This window comes from Agelaius tricolor, unplaced genomic scaffold (assembly GCF_023055355.1).
Source record: "Agelaius tricolor isolate 1412-34295 unplaced genomic scaffold, bAgeTri1.0.p SCAF_3, whole genome shotgun sequence".
NCBI lineage: Eukaryota > Metazoa > Chordata > Aves > Passeriformes > Icteridae > Agelaius > Agelaius tricolor.
The window spans coordinates 66197835-66219876 of NW_027269263.1; the positions used below are offsets into that span (position 1 = coordinate 66197835).

General features: G+C 45.1%; 1 protein-coding gene across 1 annotated transcript in view; it reads left to right on the forward strand.

Annotated features, from left to right (window-relative positions):
- The window catches only part of ITIH5 (inter-alpha-trypsin inhibitor heavy chain 5), a 48312-nt gene that overhangs the window by 22079 nt on the left and 4191 nt on the right, over positions 1-22042 (forward strand). Inside the window, exons 8-12 of the mRNA XM_071424145.1 lie at positions 13011-13182; positions 15692-16001; positions 18732-19285; positions 19655-19705; positions 20775-20891. Of these exons, the coding sequence (XP_071280246.1) occupies positions 13011-13182; positions 15692-16001; positions 18732-19285; positions 19655-19705; positions 20775-20891 (1204 nt within the window). The remainder of the gene's footprint in view (positions 1-13010; positions 13183-15691; positions 16002-18731; positions 19286-19654; positions 19706-20774; positions 20892-22042) is intronic.

Below are 22042 nucleotides of genomic sequence, written 5' to 3' on the forward strand. Positions count from 1 at the left end.
GTAAAGAGTGCTCCTGTGGGTCAGCTCCAGTGACTGTGGCAAAGGACAGCTTTTAGGATTGTGTAAGCAAGGATGGGAAACATCAGCTGTGCACCTTTTTCTGTAGAAACTGGAGGAGATTTTGGACTCTTCAGTCACCTGCCTTCACAAAGCAAATGGCAAAGTCACTCAAGTGGGGTCAGGATTTCATCCTGCAGTTCCCACAACCCAGCTGTGAGTCATTTATCTTTTCCTCTCCCAAGGTTTTCCTTTTCCAACATGAATTTTCATCTGTTTTGCCATCCCTTTTTTCCTAAGATATCTCAGTCTTTGAAGCAACAAATGTCCAGTTGCAAACACACAGAGTGAGACTGGTTGATCAGCTTGGATCAAGTCATTGGAGGTGTTCTAAAAGCATGTGGATATGGCGCTTGGAGACATGGTTTAGTGGAGAACACAGTGGTGTTGTGTTAATACTTGGGCTTGATGATCTTAGAGGTCTTTTCCAGCTTTAACAGCTCTTTGGTTCTGTGATCAGGACCCTTGAAACATTCTCCTCACATCACCTAAGAGATGTATTAGCTTTGAGGGGAAGATTTTTCTCCTGTTTTCACAGCCTCTGAGCTCTGGTGATGTCCAGCAGACTCAGATGTGTTGCAGCAGTCAAACCCCTCTGGGAATCTGAGCCTTTGCTTCACTCTCCTTTTAGCACTGGCAGGGAGATGAAGCTCATGAATAGAAAATTCTTGAGCATGATGAGGGAAAAAATATTAATGTGCCTAAGGCTTTGCACATCATTACTGCTGTCCCACTGGCAAGGAAAATCCCCATGAACTTTGTTCCTTCCTTTGCAGAGACAGCAAGTTCTGTGTGGAATAGTTGCTTTTAACAGCCAGGAGAACCTGGGGAAGAGCTTCTATCTGCAGGGTTTACTGGGAAGCAAAATGATTTGCAGAAATGACAAAAATTTGCAAAAATGAAGCAAAATGACTGCCTTTGAACAGTCCACCCTGCTGATTTTATGGTACCTTTGGCTAGGTAGGAGGGGATACAGCAGCTTTACATTGGTATAACCAGGAGAAAAAGGGGCCAGTTATAAGTTCACCACCTTGTGATTACCATCATTGCACCCAGCTTCACTGAACATGGTGAGAAAAGAGAAGAAGAATGTTCCAAGCTGTGAATATGTCCACAGGAGGATGAGTTTGCAGGTATTTTGCAGCTGTAAAATAGAATTGTTTCAACCACAGATTAGTTTCACCTTACCTTTCCCACAGGCAATAAATGCCACACACTCAGTTAAGCAGTTGGCTTCACCACAAGCCTGGCAACCTGTCAGTGGTGCTGTGCCAGACTGTAATTTTCTCTGAGGTTAATTGCTCCAGGAGGAAGCCAGCTGAAACTGGGACCTGCTGGGGATTTGCAAGGGCTCCAGTTCATTTGCCTGTGCCTGTCCAAGGGGCACTGTTGGTATTTTTGAGTCACCCACAGTGCTGGAGCCCATCTGAGGGGCTCTGTGTGCCCAACCCTCACCCTCTGAGCCTCAGCATCAACACCCCTGAGGAGTTTCAGGGTGGTGAAGGAGCAGAAAGCACCTGAGCACTCAATGTTCTCCTTCCAAACTCCTCTGATTTCTGCTGGTTGGTGCAGAGCTGGCTGTGAGCCTGTTGTCTGTCAGTCCAAGTAACAGCTGCTGCCCAGGAGAACAACCTTAAATCACCAGGGAGCTTTGGAAAAAATGCTAATTCTAATTACAGCCTCCAGAGCGTTCAAAGCTACTGTGACGAGGAAAGTTCTGTCAGGTTTTCCATTTCTGCTGGAAAGAAACAATCCCAGAGAAGACAGAAGAGCTGCCTGCAGCACCAGGAGCCCCATGCAGCTGCCTCCTGCTCAGGAATACACCACAGCAGTGTCATCTCAGTCCTCTCTGGAGGTGTGAATTTGGGATATAAGAAATACCACAGTAAATAAGACAGCAGATCTATGTAGACTTTATTTGCTCAAAGAAAATAATAAAATTTCTCCTCCAAGAGGAACGCAAGTACTTGTCACAAAGCAAAATAGTCTGCCTAACCCTAAAACTACTAAATAATGATGGGGTCATACAGAGAAACAGCCTTCAGAGCAAGATGCTCTCAAGTATCCAGGACACAGAGCAACTGCTTCTGGTCTTAGCACTAACAGCCAACTTTGCTTCATGCTGGGGCAGTAGAAGCAGAGACAAAAATTCCCAGGAAGATCCCAGACCACCTATAAAGTGCAAGTCCTTTAACTGAGTTTGGAGTAAATAGGACACAAAGGTGAGGGCAGAGTTTGCATGGGAATGGTGCTGGGGCTTGAACTGAAAACTCATGAAGATGCTGAGAGCTCTCCCAGATGTTTCAATTGGACCATCACTGAGTTCATCGAAGGATGAACTGGAAACAGGTGCCAGACACAGCCCAGTGACCCTCAGACAAAGCTGCAGTGAAATGGAAGTGGCTGAATGAAGCTGGGAAGTCTTTCCATGGATTGGGGTCATTGAGGTTTATGGAGAACAGCTACAGACAGCACAGCTCTTGGTCTGACACTGGGATGAGGGCCCAGGCTGGTGCTTAAATAGGCAGGAGAGAGGGTGGAGGCCCCAGCTGGGGCTGGGCAGAGCCATTAAAGCCTCTTGGTATCCTCAAGGCTCTGGCAAATGCATAAAAGTCAGTGAAGTGAAAGATCTTTCTTTAGTAGTCCTTTCCAATCTGGAATTAAAGGGGTTTTTTCCAGCTGCTGGAGCAACACCTGGAAGCCAGACCTGGCTTCTACATGTGTTTTCATCATGGATCTGTTATGTGAATTTAGGCAGGTTATTTTCCTTGCCTGTGCTTGTCTCTTTGCAGAGTCTTGCCTCTTTAGCTGGCAAACCCATGTCTGGGTTATGGCTGTGCAAAGATCCCCCAAGCCTAAAAGACACCAGCAGACCTTTGTCAAGACTGAGGTTATTAGATTAGCACTGTTTGCAGCAACACTGCTGTTTCCAGGCAAATACCCCTTGCCCCTAAACCAGGGTGTGTCCCACACGTTGCTCAACCGGGACCTTTTGCTTCTGGCTCTGGAGAGCAGCTGAAGCTCAGAAGTGCTTGTGGCACCTCTCATGGAATCCTGCTGGAGTCAGCTCCTCCAGGTTGTGCTGCTGTCATCAAGCAGTGTCCACAGGCAGCCCTGAGGTCCACATGATGCAATTTGAGGTCCCTTAGGAGTGAGGGATGTGAGGCTGTGTCATGGTTGGGGGAGATTTTGCTTGGATAGTTACCCCTGATGCAGTGACATAATCTCCTCCAAAACATCTGCTCTCTTCTCTGCAGAGTTTTGGGTGAAGAATTGGCTTCTTCTCATGCCTGAGGCAGTGGCTTAGGATGGAAATGGGCAGGGGAAGGGCTGGAGGCAGAGATGTGCAGGAGAGAGTGGGGATCCTGCAGCTGGAGATGCTGAAGGGGTTTGGAAATGGTGAAAATTGGATGGGGGCAGGTGTTGAGGACTGTGAGGGCCCTGTGGCCACTCTTAGGTGGAAAAACTGGCAAATTTGCTTTTTTAAAGGAACTATTTAGTGGTCTTGCATTGCTTAATGCTAACCCTAAGCAAAAGTGCTGTGTCTTTGCTTGAACCAACAAACCATTGTCACCACCTTCACTCACTGGAGATCAGAGAATCCCAGAATGGTGTGGATTGGAAAGGACCTTAAAGATCATCCAGTTCCAACCTCCTACCATGGGCAGGAACATCTTCCACTACATCAGGGTGCTCCAAGCCCTGTCCAACCTGGCCTTGGACACTTCCAGGGGCAGCCACAGCTTCTCTGGGCAGCCTGTGCCAGGGCCTCACCACCCTCACAGAGAATTTCTCCCCAGCATCCAACCTAAATCTCTCCTCTTTTAGTTGAAAGCTACTCCCTCTTGTCCTGTCACTAGCACCCTCTTGTAAGATCCCTACTGCATGTCCTGTGGAAAGAAATGAAAATGGGGAAGCCCCAAGGGAGGAGCAGCACATCTCTCCCAGCAGATCATACCCATGGATGGGTTGTTCTGAGTGGGGGCTACAGAGCTCCAAACCTGGCAGGCTTCTGGCTGCTGGGACACCCACTCTGTGAGAGTGGCTGCATGATGAAGGATGGATGGTTGTCATCAGTATGAAGAGCATGATGAGCTGTGCCTCAGCTCAATTCCTGCTCTGTAACACAGCAGTTGATTGCTGAAATTGAGGGGATGTGTTTTGGGCAGCTTTTGGGCATGCCAGCTCTTCCCAGCATTGTGTTGGGGATGATCTTTGTGACAGAAAACGACAGTACCCAATTATTGGAACAGTTCCTGTGTCCTGGGATGAACTCCCTTCTTCTGAGGATGGGCAGAGAGAGATGTCAAGCTCTGCATGGAGGGCATGAGGCATTTTTCCCTTGGTGCTGACCTTTTTGCTGCTATCTCCATGGAAATGTTTCATCATGCTGGCAGGGTGGGGGTTTGACTGTCTGATGGGCATGTTATGGGATCTGATTCCACTTAAAATGAGCTAAGCACAAGAGAAGAATGAAGAGGAATGAAGAAATGAGCTAGGAGAAGAATGTGGCCTTCAGACATTGCTGTGTCAGTCTGGCTGTGTGCCCTTGCAGCCCTGTTCTTTCCAGTGGGGTTATTTCAGTGTAACACTGTGGGACAGCCCTTGAGCTTTTCCCTTTGCCTTATTTACAGTACAGAATTGTTCACTGCTCCAACTGTAATCCATTCTGCACTGGGATAAGGGCTTCAAGTAACAATGCTTGGTGCTGATTAGAACTTGCCTCTGTAAATCTTCACGCTGGCATTTATTCACATCCTCAATGCTGCTGTGAGAGTGCAAAGACTGAGCATCTACTCTGCCCTCTGGACCCATGGAACTCCAGCTCCTGAGAAATCAGATCAGCTTTTGATCTTCAGATTAGTTTTTCATGTATTTATCCTCACCATGATTACTAGACAGTGAGTTACCCCAACTGATCACATCCTTGAAGACAATTTTATCATCTACTGAGCAAAAAATTCAGTGCTTAAGTGTCCTGGATGAGTGTGGAGCTAAGTGTTTTACTCGATGTTAAGTAGAAAACCTTTTCCAGAAAAGGCAATAGGAACAAACATTTGTTCTAGAGGATGGTTGTTTTTCAGCCTGGGAAACAACAAAACAACTTTTTAAGGCCATGTAGGGAGTCAGCAATGTTCAAGTGACCAGCAAAGGATCTGGGATGCTCAGGAGGAGGAGACTGGACCATGGACTGTAGACAGACCTTTATTGTCCAGAACTCCATATTCAAACTCCCTCCATGACAGGCCTGTGTCAGTATTGAACAAAATGCTTCTTGTGCAGGATTGCGAAGGAGTTTTCCCTGGTTACGCTGTTCTTGTCTGCCAGGAAGAAAAACACAAAGATACATTGACAGGGAGAGGGCCATTGCAGTTCCTCAGCTGCAGGACATTCCCTGTGGAGGCAGAAAGGGCCAATTGTCCTCTCTGAGAGTGGGATGCAGGAAGGTGAAACAATCCAGGGATAGGCTTTGGGGTTAACCCCTGGTTTTGGTGCAGAAGTCCCTGTTGCTGGCATGTCACAGACATCTTTTATGAAAAATCCTTTCCTTAGGATTTTTCCTCCTGAGAAGCAGAGAGGCCTCAAGAACAAAATGTAAACAATGATTATCTGCTGCTGTGGAATGCAACAGGTGCATCTGGGATTGGTCTCATGGGGTTGTTTCTAATTAATGGCCAATCACAGCCCAGCTGGCTCGGACTCTGTCCGAGCCACAAGCCTTTGTTATCATTCCTTCTTTTTCTATTCTTAACCAGCCTTCTGGTGAAATCCTTTCTTATATTCTTTTAGAATAGTTTTAATATAATATATATCATAAAATAATAATTCAGCCTTCTGAAACATGGAGTCAGATCCTCATCTCTTCCCTCATCCTAAGACCTCTTTGAACACTGTCACACTGGCAGGTGTGAGCAGCATTTTATGTGGGCAGAAAGGACACTGGGACACAGAGGAAAGCAATGATGTGGCTTCCAACCTCAGCAGGAACAGCACTGCCCAAACCTTTGCTCTCCCTGCTCCCTGTAATGTGGCAGTGGTGCTCCCACTGCATTCCCCCTGGCTCTGGACCCAAACCAACCCTAGGGCAGCACCTTGTCTGGCCATGTTTGCACCATTTCAGGTGTGACTTTGATGCCAGCCTTTCCTTAAGTCACAGTACTAATTTATCCTTTTGACAGATTATGGGGTCAGGATGAGCTTTGGTTGTTGCTGTTTGAAAAACCCAGTCTGGACCTTTTTATCAGCTGCCTCTGCATGTTTGAAAAGGGAAAGAGAAGAACCAAAGCACAGAGGATATTGAAGGGGAAGAAGGAGCTCTTTTGATTTTTCTCCCTGTATTTCCTTGCAATCTTTTGCCAAGCAATATATTCACTTGTACTTTTCTCCTTTTTGCTGTAGATCTCATTTCTGAGCCCTTCCCTGCACTGCTGCACTCTCAGACTCATTCCTGGACAGAGCTATGGCTTCCTAATTCCCTCTGAGCTTACATCTTGTGCCTTAGTTCCCTTAGCTCCTTTCTTGTCAAATTTGCTTTCTCACAAGGGATCTGGAAGGACAAAGGGTGCTTAAATTTTGTCTTTAGTTGTGAGCTCTTTTAGCACATGGATGCAGATGGCCCCAGGTCTGCTCTCTGCAGGCCATTCTTGTGCTTCTCCTCCTGTCAGTGGGTCCTGTTTTCCAACGGCTGTGGTTGGGAATGCTTTCCTCTCTGCTAGCAGTGCTCTTAGGCTGGCTGATCCCAAGTCCAAGCAGTTTCCTGGTGCTGGCTGAGCTGGGAGAGGCTGTGCCACTGGTGATGGAGTCCTGCTGCCCAGCTGCTGCCAGGGTGGCTGGATGAAACACTTAGAAGTGCTGCTAAGGCAATGGAAAGTGTGAATACGTGGGCTTGGGATATGCATTTTAATGAGGTGCTTGAATTCTCCCCTTGCTGGCCAGCAGGGCCAATGTCTGGCAGTGCCACAGCTCCTAACAACCACATATTGTGTCCCTGTGAGCTGCACAGCTCTCAGGGTAGCCAGGCCTCACCCTCGCCCTGCTCCCCAGACAAACAAGGGACTGTGAAAGAAATGTCAGATTCCTCCTCAAAGGTGCCCAGATGGTCTGACATCATCCCAGATGTCTCTGAGGCAGATCTTTGACCCCAAAAAAGGCTGAAGGCTCTCAGCTTTCTCACAAGAGCGTGTATCTTCCCATGCTTTGCTCCACCAGTGTTAAAGCAAGATGAGGTCTGTCAGAGGTAACTCCAAGGGCTGGGTACAAGGGGGACAAATCACAGCCAAACTCGAGTGTAGCTGAGGGAGTTTTGCTCCTCCTGCTATTGCTGGGGCTGGTACAGCTCTGAATCACCTTGGCTGTGATGCAGGGCCTGCAGCAAGCAAGAACCAGACAGGCAGCAGCTGTGTTGTGATATGGCATTCACAATCTCTGGAAAATCCCTTTGCCCAGGATTTTTCTCCTGGAAAGCTGAGAAGCCTCAGAGAAAAAGGAAAACAATATTATCTCATTTGCTTCTCCTGTGTTGTGCTCACATGTGGAATGTGGTTGGAGATTGTTTACCCACAGGTGATTGTTCCATTGGATTCTGCTGTGAGTTGTTTTCACTCTTTGGCCAATCAGTGCCAAGCTGTGTCGGGACTCTGGAGAGAGTCAGGAGTTTTCATTATTATCTTTTTAGCCTTCTGTAAGTATCCTTTCTGTATTCTTTAGTATAGTTTAGTTTAGTATTCTTTAATATAATATAATATAATATAATAAAATAATAAATGAGCCTTCTGAGAACATAGAGTCAGATTCATCATTCCTTCCTGCCACAGGGCACCCCACAAATACAATATTGCATATCCAGGTGTCAGTGCAGAGGTGACAAGGAAGGTCACAGTGGTGGCTGGGAGCTGGCTTGTCTCTGTCCTTGTAGGCTTGAGCAGACACTGTTTGCACATCAATAATTTACTCAGTTGAGCTCCTCTTCTCCCCTCTCTCATCATTCATTCACAAAGTACAGACATGGACTGTGCTCATTCCCTGGCAGTCATGGTCACCTCACTGGTCCTCAGCTGCAGACCAGGGTTGTGCTGCTCCAGGTTTGAGGGTGACATTTCGTAGCCCTGGAGGTGGCTGGTTCAGTCCCAGGGTTCCAGCTGTGTTGGCAGCTCATTCACCAGCACAATTCCTCATCTCAAATGCAGTGGCAATTCAGTCTGCACCTCTCACCTCAATTTTATCCATGCTAATTTGAGGAAAATGCAGGAATCTTCCCCCACCAAGTTATTCTCTTTTAAACACTCATTTAAAACCTGACTCTGACATGTACAAACCATTCCCAAATGGTAAAAATGGATTTTTATTCAGCTGTTCTGTGTTGTTACTTCCTGCCATCCTCTGCTTTAATCCTTGCTCCAAATTCATCTCCCCAGGCAAACATGTTGGGAACAGCATTTCACCTTGCAGCACCTGGCACAGAGGCACTGGACCCCTAAACCATTTTTCCTCAGTGTGAGTGGGTCCAGCTTATCTTCAAAATGAACCAGTGTCATGTGCACAGCCATGGAAGAACAACCTGGCCCTCGGCAGGGTAGAAATGGTTAATTTTCTGCCTCTTTGGCAGGAGTTTCAGTGGAATGACTCAGTGGGGCCAGGTGGGAGTGGAACTGCAAGGACCCCGTTGGCAGCAGAGCAGTTTGGGAATCCCATGGCAGCCACAGCCCTTGGCTCCTTGGAGCCAGGAGAAGTTCCAGCTGTGGCCTTGCTAGGACTGAAGCAGAAACCTGAATCCCAGCTGAAGCTGCAGCCAGAAGAGCTTTGCAAAGCCTTGCCTGGGCTCTGGTGGAGATGGGAGGAGAGGGCTGGGCACCAACTGCACTTGGCCATGGCTGAGTCCCTCAGGATTTCAAGCAGTGCGCTTTTACCAAGATATTCTCCTTATTAAAAGCTGGTTTTGCCTGCCAGCTGCTGAATCATATCCAGCACTCTGAGGGAAGTCCATAAACCATTAGAGGGTGAGGAAGGCTGGTAGGTTTCAAAGCACATTGTTCCACCCCATGAGGAGTGTGGTCTTTAGGACATACCTGGAAGAGAGATGGAAACAGGAAGGCACAGGGGATTCAGAGCACTCTGGGAGAGGTGGAGAGACAGTTCAGCTCCTTTTGGCTCCAGCAAGAACCAGAATGCTCAGGATGGGCAGGATTAGTTGTTGAGGTGAGTCCCACTTTCTCTGCTTGCCTGGAGACAGGCACTTCCAGACTCAGCCCACCCTAAAACCTGTCCAAAACAGATGGGATGGAGAATTCCCTGGTGGTGGCTTCCTCGAGCAGGATTAGATGTCATGCCCAGATTTCTGATGACTGAGTTGGCAAAGCTGAATCCCACCCTTTATTTTTTGTGCTGAGGATGGAGTAAAAGCTGCAGGAGAATGAACCATATGGCCTCCCTCACTCTGTTTGCTTTGGAGCAAACCCATGTGCACACACGCACACTTGTACATATGTTTGTGTGCATGTCACATAAACTCAAAGTGTTTTCATTTATGCTGCAGAGGCAAGCACAGGATACAGATGCCAGAATCCAGGCTGTCAGTGCATATCCATTAAAATATGGCAGAAGTTTTTTCCTGGGAAAAATTGACTCAAACTCCGTGGAGTGACGAAAATGAGACAAAAAGCAAAGAGGAAATGAAAGAAGGGGAGAGATGGTCCCAGCCCCACATTTGGCCCCTGTATGAGGGCATGGGGAAGTGCTGGGTTTCCTGGGAATGTGTTTCAGTTCCCTCCTGATCTTCTCTGCAATTCTAGCTTGGATGCTGTATGCACCCAGGTACTTCTACTCTGTGTTGTTTTACTTTTTCCTTTCCTTTATTTTGGCTGAACACAGGCAAGAATGTCAAAAGGAATTTGTGAGCACAAGGGAAGTAAGATGCAGCCTCTCTGCAAGTAGGCCAAGGCAAGATTATTTCTCCTCTTGCCTTGTTCTCAGAAACAGCAGAGCTTATTTGGGCCCAATAAATCCCTCTGAGAAAAGTGCAGTTTCACAGAATTGGAAAAAAACTGAAGAGAGGGGTTTTGTAATGGGAGAGGTCAAGCAGTGTTAATTATAATCAGAGCTGTAATATAGATAATGAGATTTGGGGAAGTTTTCTTGAAATCATTGCCTCTAGGAACCTCTGTTCCTCTCCTTTCTGGGGTGGAGGGGGGGATGTGTATGTAGGGAGTTGTGGGGGTCTCATTGCTCCTTGCTTTAACGCCCTTTAACACCCAAATTTAACATGCCCAAATTTCCCTCAGGAGAGCTTGGCACTGAGGCCTGCTCACACACAGGATAGAAGGGTCTCCATTTTCACTTTCTGCTTACTTTGATCCATTTTTTGAGGGACAAATACTCAGGCCAACCTTGTTATTGTGGAATTAATAATCCAAGAGTCCTTTTCTCTGCTGTGTGACTGCTGCCTGTGCATGTGTGGGATGGTTTGGCTGACTGAACTGAGGGCTGGGAACCCCAGGTTTTGGGAACCTCTCACTTTCTGACCTTGACATAATTACAAAAGCAGCCTGGTTTTCCTCCATGTAAAATGGGATGTTGATGGAGGGTGTCTCTGAAGGGTGATGTCATGCATTATCTAAAGCATTTTTCCAATAAAAAGGGTGTTGTAAAAGAGCAGATGAGAGAGACTAAAACCTTCCATCCTTTTTCAAATAGCTGATTATTTCACCCAACTTTTCCATTTTCTATGGACTGTTAGACTGGAGGCAGCCTCCATGTTTGGGGCAGGAATTCACCTTTGTGAAGGTGTGTTTGGTGCACATCATGATGTGAACCTGATGGGAATCTCACTTTCTCTTTGAAAGAATCTCTTCCACCAGCATTTGCTTTAATATTCTTGTCTCTGAAACAGTGGTGGGACGTGGAGGAATGTTCCAGCTAAGCAAGTGGAGGGATTAAGCCTGAGATCCCTGCAGAGCAAAATTATTTGTACAGAGGACAGAAATAGGCAGGGAGAGTCTCCAGACCTGGCTCCAGAATGTTTGAAGCTATGGGAAATATTCCCCTTAATTCCAGGTGGACTGGGAGCCAAGGCACCAGCTGTGAGGATTAGATTTGTTTTCATCATTGCATCATCATCTGCCATGCAGAATCCAGGGGGATATTGATGACACAGCTTGATCAGTCCTTTGAGCCCTTTTCCAAACTGTCTTTACATAGCAACATCAGGCCTAGGCTTATGTGGTTTCCAGCACTGCTGATTACTCCTACATTTCTTCTGGACAAGCCCTTCACGTCTTTTCCTGACAGGCATGAGAGGAACCTTTAAATGCTGGTGAGCACACAATATAATTTCTTGCATAGCTTTCCTTGGAATTTGAAGGCTTAATGGAGGCCAAGAAGGGGCTGAGCTGAGAATCTGCTGATTCCTCTGCCTAGATATTGCCTCATATTCCTCCCATGTGTTTTGCATCCAAATATAGGGTATGTTTGCATGGCCAGAGGCTGCTTTTGGGCAACCTCTCCATGTCTTACTCAGCTGAAGTCTGTCTCCATGTGAACCCAGCTGCATGGCTGCTAAATCCAAGCTGGTCTCACTGAGGGAGCTGGACACCTCTGCAGTCTCCCTCTTGCCTTTTCCTCAGTGGTCTGGCTCTCCCAGAACCCAGGATCCTTAACCTCCTTTGCTAAGAACTCATCTTGTGACCATCAGCTTTCCTCACTCTGGTTGCCTGTGTTTACAGAGGATGATGAACAGTTGGCATATTGATGAAAAATAATATGCCTGGGACAAAACTGGCTGGCAGGTAGAATCTGCATTGACTAGTCAGGACTTCTTTTTATATCTAGTTAATTGAATATATTAACCTAAACATTTATTCATTGCTGAAACTATTCAGTAGAGTGTACATGTAGCAATAGTATCCTAATTATGAACAGAGAATGTGCATCCTTTGACATGTTTACTGGTTTTTTAACTTATAAGTTACCTATTTTAAATATATACCACTTGCAGCTTACTGACAGTCTAGAGGGTGTCAGACAAACTCTAAGAGTTTGTTATTAGTCATTATTATTCACTATCTCTTAATTCAGAACATGGTTCTCCCAGTCACTTGGAGTTTTTATCCTAATTGTGATGCCTGATTTTTAAGCTTAGTTAGGTCTAGATGTGCCTCACAAGACCTTTTGGGCAAAAGGTGTTTTTCATCTCATATTTGCCCAGCCCCTGGCACCACAGAGATCAGGCTTTGAGATAGGGAAGGACATCCCAATTTTATTCATCAGCTAAAATGGCAGTGTAGAAATATCCAAAAGATCAGTAAACATCTTGAAACTAAATTCTCACCCACTAAAACACTGACAGCTGTGTCTGCTGCTTGTGGAAACCCAGGGCACTGGGAATATTTCTGTGTCTGTTCTGGGGTGCCCTGACCCCCAGGGGAGCTGGGCTGACTTTGGCCCTCATTCATGGAGAAAGTTTCCCAGACTTCAAGATGGACTGGAATCCACAAAAGTGTGAAATAGATTATAGAGAGAATGTAGGTGTATCACTTGGTGAGAAATTCAGGGTTTGGGATTTTTAGTCTGTTGTGGATGGAAGCAAGATGGAGGGCACAGGGTGTCATCCTGGGTTTCTTCTTCATGCTTCTTCTTCCTCCTTCTCCATGGGTTTGGGTGGCATTTTGTAATTGGGCAGAAGAGTCGACATTGCAGGCTTCAAGTGATCAGTTATTGGGTTAAAAGGGAAAATAATCCAGGTGTCAGTTCTTAATTGGATAGTTTAGTCTTAAAAGCCCTTGTACCAAGAGATTGTTGGCCATTTTGTTCCTTCTAATGAAAAGCTGCAGAACTCACAGTAGTGAGACTGTTTTACTGATAAGAAATAATGAACAGCTGAGTCTGAACATGAACTGCCATCTCAAGTGCCTTCAATCCAGACCCAGAGAAACCAATAGCTCTCTCTTTTCTCTTTCTAGACCAAAGAAGCTCTCTTCACAATTCTCCAGGACCTAAGGCCTGAAGACCACTTCAATATCATTGGCTTTTCCAACCGAATCAAGGTCTGGCAGCAGGACAGGCTGGTGCCAGTTACTCCAAATAACATCAGGGATGCCAAAAAGTACATCCATAACATGTCACCCACTGGAGGTATGATCAGAGATAGAGATGGGATTAACTGTGCTATCCAGTTAACTACAACAGAACAAAGAGTGGGAAATGTGGTCTTGGAGCATATGGAATAAAAAGGCATTGGGATTTAGGTTATGGGACATAGGGTTCCCTTCATCTCCACTTAAGGTTATGTGTTCTTTATTAACATACATGGTGGGAAGGTTTTCTCAGACTCTGCCCATTGCAGGGGGTTTGGACAAGATGGACTTTCAATGTTCCTTCCAACCAAAATTAGTCTGTGATTCCATACACTCATTAAACCAAATTTGATTCCATTCTCTCGCTTATCTGGTGACACCCTCGGAATGGGAAAGCCTCCAAGGTTATTTCTTGAGGACACAGATGAAAACATACCCTGGCAAAGGACACACAGTGCCAGTACTGTGTAGTTTCTGAAAGGCTCTGTGAAAGCAGGGTCATGATTTTGTCTGGGCTGGAAACCCCAGGGATGGAGCACACACTGTGGGGTGTGGGATTGCCTTCTGCAGGATTTAGTTTCTCACCCAGTACTGTCCTCCTGTCTCTACCAAAATTATATTTTAAGAATGTATCAGCCCTTTTTGCTTGTGCCTTGTTGCCTGGAGGGAGGTGGGCAGAGAAAACCCCAGAACAGTGGCAGAGTGCAGGTGTGAGTTTTAATTTGATTCATAGATCTCCTGTGAGGCTATGGACAGTAGCATAAAAAATCTCAAACTACAGTGAGGGTTGCAATCAAACATATTCCAGCAGCTGTGCCCAGAGAGCTGCAGAATGACCTTTTCAAACCCTTCCCCATGGAAGTGGTCACAGCTGGTTGAAGGTCAGGGAGGGCCTTCCCATGGCTGCCCCTGAGCAGGGACCACTCCTAGCAGAGGAAACCCTCCGATGGAAAAACACAGCAAACAGGATGGTTGGCTGTGCTGCTTGTGTTGTGAGAGGAATTGCTTAGGAAGTGGTGAAGGGACCTGCCCAGTTAAACAATGACCAATAGTAATTGGGACAAAACTCAGAGAACAAAGCTTTTTACTCCTGAAGTGCCAAGAGAGCTGTGCAGGAACCAGCTGGGTTTGCCCATGAACCTGCCAGAGAACAAAAGTAAAAGGAAATTATTGACTGTGATTCTCCACGGTGATTCTCCACCACAGGTAATTCAGGTTTTTATCAGGTTTGGCTAACTCTATTTTCTGTTTTCTCTATAAAGGTGCTATTCCTTGAGTATCTTCCACTGAACATGAACACACACAAAGAACATGGTGTGGTTACACCCCTGTGTTGTACTTACAGACCAAAGAAACAGGAGAAAAATCATGCTGCTAAATACCTGAGGATATGGCAAAAGGCAGTTTTCAATGCTTGGTAGTTCTAAGATAGAACTGAGTATTAAATTACACACTCTGCTATGTGACACAGTTTACTTCTGGTTGTGGGGAAAAAGTTCTTTCTGAAATTTTGGATCTGCCTGGAGATTGAGAAAGTTAGAATATTTGGGTGCATGTTTTTTGGTTGAGAGCGATTGTGCAGAAGACAGTCAGGATATTGAGGACTTTTAAGAAGTCTTTGCTGCTCTCCTGTTCCTTGTCTTGCTGCAGTCACTGGAGCTGTGCACACTGAGTTTCTAGGTTTGTGCTGACTTTCTATCACATCCTGTTGATAACCTTCCTAGATCTCCCTTTCCAGACCCCCAGGAGTCAGCTGTGTATGGCTCTTAACCCATTTCACCTGCTTTGTTTCCTAAGAGCTGTTTTTAAGCCTGACGTGCTGATTTTGCAAAGGTCCCACAGCCAATCCCTCTGTGCTTTGACTAGAAATACATGGAGAAAGGCAATACTTGTACTCATTTTCTTTTTTTTTTTTTTTTTTGAACACAGTGGGCTTGGATCCTTTTCATGCCTATTCTAATGTGCATCTGTTCCCACATTTACTTTGTTTTCTCCCTCCCACCCCACTTCAGGCAGTTTTATTCTTTGCTAGCCAGTTGTTTTGTGCAAACACACTCCTCAGCTAACCAAGCTCTTCCCTTTAAACTTTCTATCCCCTGGGGTGTGAAGAAGGAGCCCATCCACTTGTTTTCCAATTTGAAGGCTTTTTTCCTGACTCCAAGTGTTGTGCCCTTCAAAAAAAAAAAAAAAAGGCAGAACTTTTCCTAGTCCAGATATCATCTGGGAGAGTCCTGTAATTAAGTTTAACAATTTTTGTTTGTACCAGCCAGACATAGTACGACTGTTTACCAGGCTGATTGTTGTACATTGAGACATTCAACAGCAATTCCACACGACAAACTGAAATTCATAATTCAGTTCATAAGACCATAAACAGCTGTGCCAAACTCATGCTGAGTAACAGAGCCCCTGAACTGAATTCAGGGGCTAGAGCAACTTCATGTGGAGAAAAGGGACATCCTGATGTCCAGAGGAGCTGTCACCTCACTGAAGGGAGCTCAGGGAAATTATTCACACCACTCTTAGCAGGAGAAATGATCTCTAATCATTCTCTGGTACCTTCCCAGGGACTAATATCAACGGGGCCCTGCAGACTGGGGCAAAGCTGCTCAATGATTACATTGCTCAGAACGACATCGACGCCAGGAGTGTGTCCCTGATCATCTTCCTCACGGATGGGAGGCCAACTGTGGGGGAAACACAGTCCTCCAAAATCCTCAGCAACACCAAGGAGGCCATAAGGGATAAATTCTGCCTCTTCACCATCGGCATTGGCAACGACGTGGACCACAAGCTGCTGGAGAGGATGGCGCTGGAGAACTGCGGCATGACGAGGCTTTTCCAGGAGGATGAGGATGCAGCCAGCCACCTCAAGGGGTTTGTTCTGCTTCTTCTGTTCTTTGGGGTCTCTGGGAAAGTATTTTGGGATAGAAAATCCTTTAATGAGATATGGCCAGAAATTGGAGTTTCCCTGAGGCTCAGCTCTGGTTGGGAGAGGCAGAGTATGATTGGATACTCTGAATGGCTACCCAAAAATTCCCTTTTTCTTAGCAGACCCCCTGAAAGGTACTGGAGCTCCCAGCTCCTCAGAACAACAATTTGTTTCCCTAATTCAGATCATTGTTTTGGACATGTAAACCCAGAGAGCGGGGGGGCACAGGTCCCAAGTCCTCACAGGGAGATGGTAGGAGGAGAGGATGCATTTCATACATCAAATCAACAACATAAACAGCATGGAGGGGATCAGGAATGAAGACTCCAATTTGGAGCAAAAAATTTATTTCTTTATTTTTTGAAAATGATAATTTTCTGCCCAAGATTTGAAATATTTGACTTGGAAAAACACATTAAGATCATTCCTGGGATAGCCATGTAGTCATTAATTTCCTCATTCTTTGTGACCATTAATTTCCATATTCTTTGTGACCCAAACTCCTCATAAATTTCCTGAAATCCTCATGCTTCAGTAGGACCAGAGATTATGCTGCTCTTCTGTGATAAGGGAGCTGTAGTCCAAGGGTAAGTATCAGTTCCTGGTAAGGAACAGCAGAAAGATGCGTGACCACATCTCTGACCAAAATGTTTGGCAATGTGTCAATGTTTCCAAATAAAAATGTTTGGCTTTTGCTCACAAAATGTTAGTGTTTTAACCACAGAAACCAAAAAAAAAAGACAGTTATTGAGTACTGACCTCTCTCCTGGCTCATGCCTAACTCCTCTGGAGCAATAAATCCAAGCACTTTCCACCAGGGCTTTGCCTTCTGTGGAATAATGCATGGACAAGAATTCCTTCTAAACTAAATTCTATAGATCCATCTGTCACTCCACCCATGTAATTTCCTCCCCAGGACATGTATTTTGGATAGCAAGTGGCATTCCCTGGCAGAGAGAGGATGTTCTGATGGATTGGGCTGCAAGAGCCCAGTGCTGCAAGTACTTGTTCAAACGCCTCTCTCTGATGAGCAGCTCCCTGTTTATCAAGCTCAGTCATGGCAAACCCATTTGGCACCTGGTGCCAAATTTATACAGAAAAGCACAATCACTGCTGGAGGCCAACTCAAGCCTCACTTGGAGGGAAAACCTAAATGGGTGCCAATGTAATTTTTTTTTTATGCTCAGCGGGTTGTATTTTTATACAGATACTTCCTTGAATTGTATTCTAAGACAGGTTGTGTATCTCCACCATTTGTTACAACTCAGAAGTTAATTTACAGAGTGTCCTCAAGTTTAATTTAGTCATGTTTTTAAATCTGGTGAGGTCTCTGCATGAAAGACAATGAGTGCTCAGAGAGACTTTAAAAGAAAGTCAACCAATTCAGGCTTTGGGTTCCCTTGGAGAGAGAATAAAGCAGAAAGTGTGACTTTAGCTTCCAGACAGTCTGTTTAACCAGATGTGTCAAATAAATGCAGCTTGAACTAGAAAAAGGGCTGAGGCCAATTCTTTGTTTATTTACCAAATTAAACTCAAATGACTTGCCAAGAGATGAGCAGTTTGGCATTTGAATGGGAAATGTGGTATTCTTGGAGCAGCTTGGGAGGAACCTTCAAAAGCACATTGCTGTAGGGAAAACACAGTACTGTAAACTTGGGCTTTGAGCCTTGGGAAGGTTTTCTTGGCTCTCTGGTGCGAGGTGTTCTCACAAGTGTGGTTGGTCACGTTAACAAGGCACTAAAGGGTTAACCTCCCTGGTGCCAGGAAAGCCATGCCTTGCTCCCACAGAAAATCAGCCAGGAGGAAGTGAGAAGTGAGTTCCCTTGTTCCAGAGTGCCTGTACATAGCAGCTAGAATTCCTCCATTCCTTGGAAATGAGGGGGATGGTGAGATTTTCTCATTTATTGGGGGGCATGGTGAGATTCCTTCTTGATTTTCTTTCTCTGTTGGCCCTCAGAAAACTGTACTCCTGCCTGTCCTACACTGACCAACCCAATCTAGGGGTCTTTCAGAGATTCAGAGGCTTTGGTTTGCAATCTCTTCAGCTTTGGTGGACCTAACATTTTGGCCTTACAGTTTCTGGCTCTGGGATACCATGTGTAACACCACTAGAAACCTGTGGGTAACAGCACCTCATCTAAGTACATTTTTTAATAACTGGGGTGCTTGCTGTGAATCTTGGAAGCCAATAGTTTACTTTTAAGTGCTCACAAATATCTCCTTGCAGAGATCTGGAACCACAGCTGAAGTGACTCCCAGGCCATGCTGGGATGGTTCTGAACATACTTAAGAGATTCTGTTTAGATGCCTAAGGAACAGGCATCTAAACATCTAAAATCTAAATGAGGCAGAGAATAACTTTGGTTGACAGGGACCTCTGGAGATCCTGTAATTCAATCTGCTGCTCTGAGAAGAGCTAACTTCAAGTTTAGATGAGGGTTCTCAGGGCTTTGCCCACTCAGGATTTGAAAAGCCCTAGGGGCAGAGACCCACCACCCTGTTTTTCTAGGCCAAGTTGGAGTGGATGTGGTAGTTAAATTTGGTTTCTGATGGCTCAGACTGCCCCTGAATGACTTATGAGCCATTTTAGATAACCTGACTGTGTCCTTATTGGTGTACCAGTGCAAGAGTGTGTTCACACAGTTCTAGCAGTGAAAAATGTATCTTGCTTTAAGGTTCTATGATGAAATAGGAACTCCCCTTCTCTCTGACATCCGTGTTGATTACCCTGAAGACGATGTGGAGCAGGTCACCCAGAACTTCTTCCCCAACTACTTCAATGGCTCTGAAATTATCATTGCCGGCAAACTCATCAACCGCACCTCGGATAAACTCCACGTGGAGGTGACTGCCAGCAATTCCAAGAAGTACATCCTGCTCAAAACAGATGTGGCTATTGACCTGCCCAGCAGAAATGACATCAGGGGTGTCCCTGGCCTGGAGGATGGCAAAGGTGACAATAATTACATTGAGAGGGCCTGGAGTTACCTCACCATCAAGGAATTGCTCAACTCGCGGCTGAAGAGTGATGACATTCAGGAAAAGGATAAATTGATGGAGAAAGCCAAGTCCATGGCCCTGGCTTACAATTTTGTTACCCCCTTCACTGTTCTGAAGATGAAAGAGGCTGGACTCCACTCGGAGCCACCTCAGGAGGAGTTTATCAGCCCTTCCACTGATGGCATCGGGGAAAAGGTGCAGAGCCTGCAGGGGCACAAGGCCCCACCAGGTATGAGAGAAGAATCACCTTGTTCTGGTAAAAAAATCCTTTTTCTGGGCAATATCTCATGGCTAACTTTGGCACAGGGGTGATCTAGACAATGAACTGAGGGGTAAAGCTGAGATTTTCATACTAATTTTGCTAATTGTGGGCTGGGTAGTCTTTAGCAAAACTTTTAGGCCCCTCACTCACCCCCTTGAAGCATTTACTTCTCTGTCGAAATGATTGGAGAAAAATTGGTATTCTACATGAAACTTAAAGTGGCTGCAGGAATATATCCCATAACCTCTCTGAATAATATTTGGGGAACATTTTTAAAATATGTTTCTTTCTGCTGCTCAGTAAGTAATTGTAACAGCTTTCCTTCCCCACTTCTAGGTATACGCAGAGGGCAAGATAAACAGAGGATTAAAATCTCCAAAACTTCAGGTCAGTGCCTGTTTTCATGCCTTTCATAATGCAAAATAATAGTGACTGATTTATGGAAACCTCAGATGCATATCACTGTGGTATAACCATCCAAGTGGTTACAAAATTCTGTTTGTCAGACCTACAGAGCAGGGAGAAAAATGAAAACAAACCCAAAATACAGAGAGGATCAGTAATGAGAAGGACTGTGAGCAAGGCAGATGATCCATAACTCTTGATCCTCATATTTGTGACTTCTGCAGGTTAGGGTAGAGCAGAAACACATTCTCTCTGTACTAGAAATAGTGAAAAAACCTTTTAAAAATAATAATGCTGAAATATAAAAAAAGTTGTTGACGATAGAAAAAGGAGAAAGTTCTGTAGTATTTTACAATTTTCCTGCTTGTCCTGCACCTTTGCTTAACTTTACATGCATTAAACACTGAAGAATAAGTCCAGACCAAGAACTCTGACTTGAATTTCTCTTGATAGGGTCAATTTTACCTTAGAAAATAGCATTTTTGGCTTGCCTTATTTAATGGCAGCTGAATGATAGTTGATGGTAGGTCAAGGATTGTTGAAAAATTAGGATTGTAGGATCAACAGCTGCTGTTGACTGCTCCAGTATGATACTGAGGGCCAGGAGGGGTCAGTGTGAGGTGGAGCCATGCAGCAGCCCTTGGTCAGAGAGTACATTTCTGACATTTCTGTGTGCTGTGGGGATGTAGCTTGCCAAAAAAGAATGGAGAAGAGTTCAAAACACCTACATGATAATTCCCATAAATCACCAAAATTATATTCCAGGAAGAAAATATCCTGATTTTCATCTAGACTGTTTTGGGTTTTGAGTTGTCATTGAAAACCCAACCTCATCTGTGAGAAAAACAAAACAATCTTTGCGAAAAACAAAGCAAAACTTGGCATTTCCTGGCAAACTCCGTCTGACCCTCTAAAAACAACAAACCAGGAGGACTTAGAAAAAAACAGGGACAAACACACTTTAAACAGCAGTTTTGTTGCAATCTTGGATGCTGCAGTTTTGTGTAAGCCCCTCACATTTGTCTCCATTTCCACATTTGTCTCTTCTCAGCGGATGGGGACCCTCACTTCGTCATTGATTTTCCCTCCAGCAAGTTCTCTGTCTGCTTCAATATTGATGGAGAACCAGGGGACATTCTCAGGCTGGTCTCTGATCACAAGGAATCTGGTGAGCAGCCAAGTCAAGCAGTCTCTTGTGGAGGAAAATCAAAGAGTAAGGCCAAGCCTTGCAGCAGACCAAGCACCAAGGTGCCTCAGGCGAGGAATTGATAGGAAATTAGAAAAAGTTTCTCCTGTGGTTCAACTTCACCCAGTTACAAAGTCACAGCTTGCAGAGAAAAGGTTTGGATTCAACAAAATTGCTCTGCTGTGGGAAATTCCCTCTTTATTCACAGTATTGTTTGGTTTAGGACAGAGCAAAGTACCTAAGCATCACGGCTCTTTTAGTAAAGAAACCACCAAACTGGCTGGAGAGTCATGACAGTCCTGAGAAAACCCACATGATTCAGGATCTGCTTTACCCAAGCCAATCTGAGCCAAAGCATGGTCTGATCCCATCTGGAATTCTAAGCAGGGCAGCTAATAAGCAGATTATGTCCTGCTCAGGGCAACAGTGGGAGAAAAGGGGTGTCAAAACCAGAGAGAATTCACAGGCTTGTTTTACAAAACCCCACAATAAATTTGTAAGATTCTGTTCTGTGTGGCAGTGGTCTAGCCCCCATATTTCTGTTAATGTGTGCCTTAAAAATACAAAATACAGCTCCAGGCAATGTTTCCCTTCAACTTCTTTCACAGACTGTTTGTGCTACTGCTTGAATGATTTTGTGGCTCAAATGCAGAATGAGCTTGAGGAAAACAGACTCTGTAGCACTAGAACCTTGAAACTTTGACGACAGAAATGAGAGATCCCATCAGAAATAATGGGCTATGGAGACATTTAATTTCAGTGTTAATGGCTTGGGTTTAGCTTGGGTTAGCAACAAGCCTCCTCCTTAATTGTCAGTCTTCAGAGGCTTGTGGGAAGTGAGTCACTGTCTTATGGACAATAGGTCACAGCAAATATTAAAATGACTGGGAAATTTACTGAGGACTTTTAGGCTTTAATTGACTCATTGGGATCTGCATCTTAGAATACTCAAAAGTGGTTCTTTTTGTGGCACTGTGTACACTGTGATTAATGGGACTGGGGGCACCTGCCTGCAGAGAAGGCCAGTATTTCTGAGCTTGGGTAAATTTATGTGCTCTGTATGAGGTGACAATTCCATAACAGACTGATTATACTCGTTTGAATGCTGGTAAGTGAAATAATTGAGCATGAGG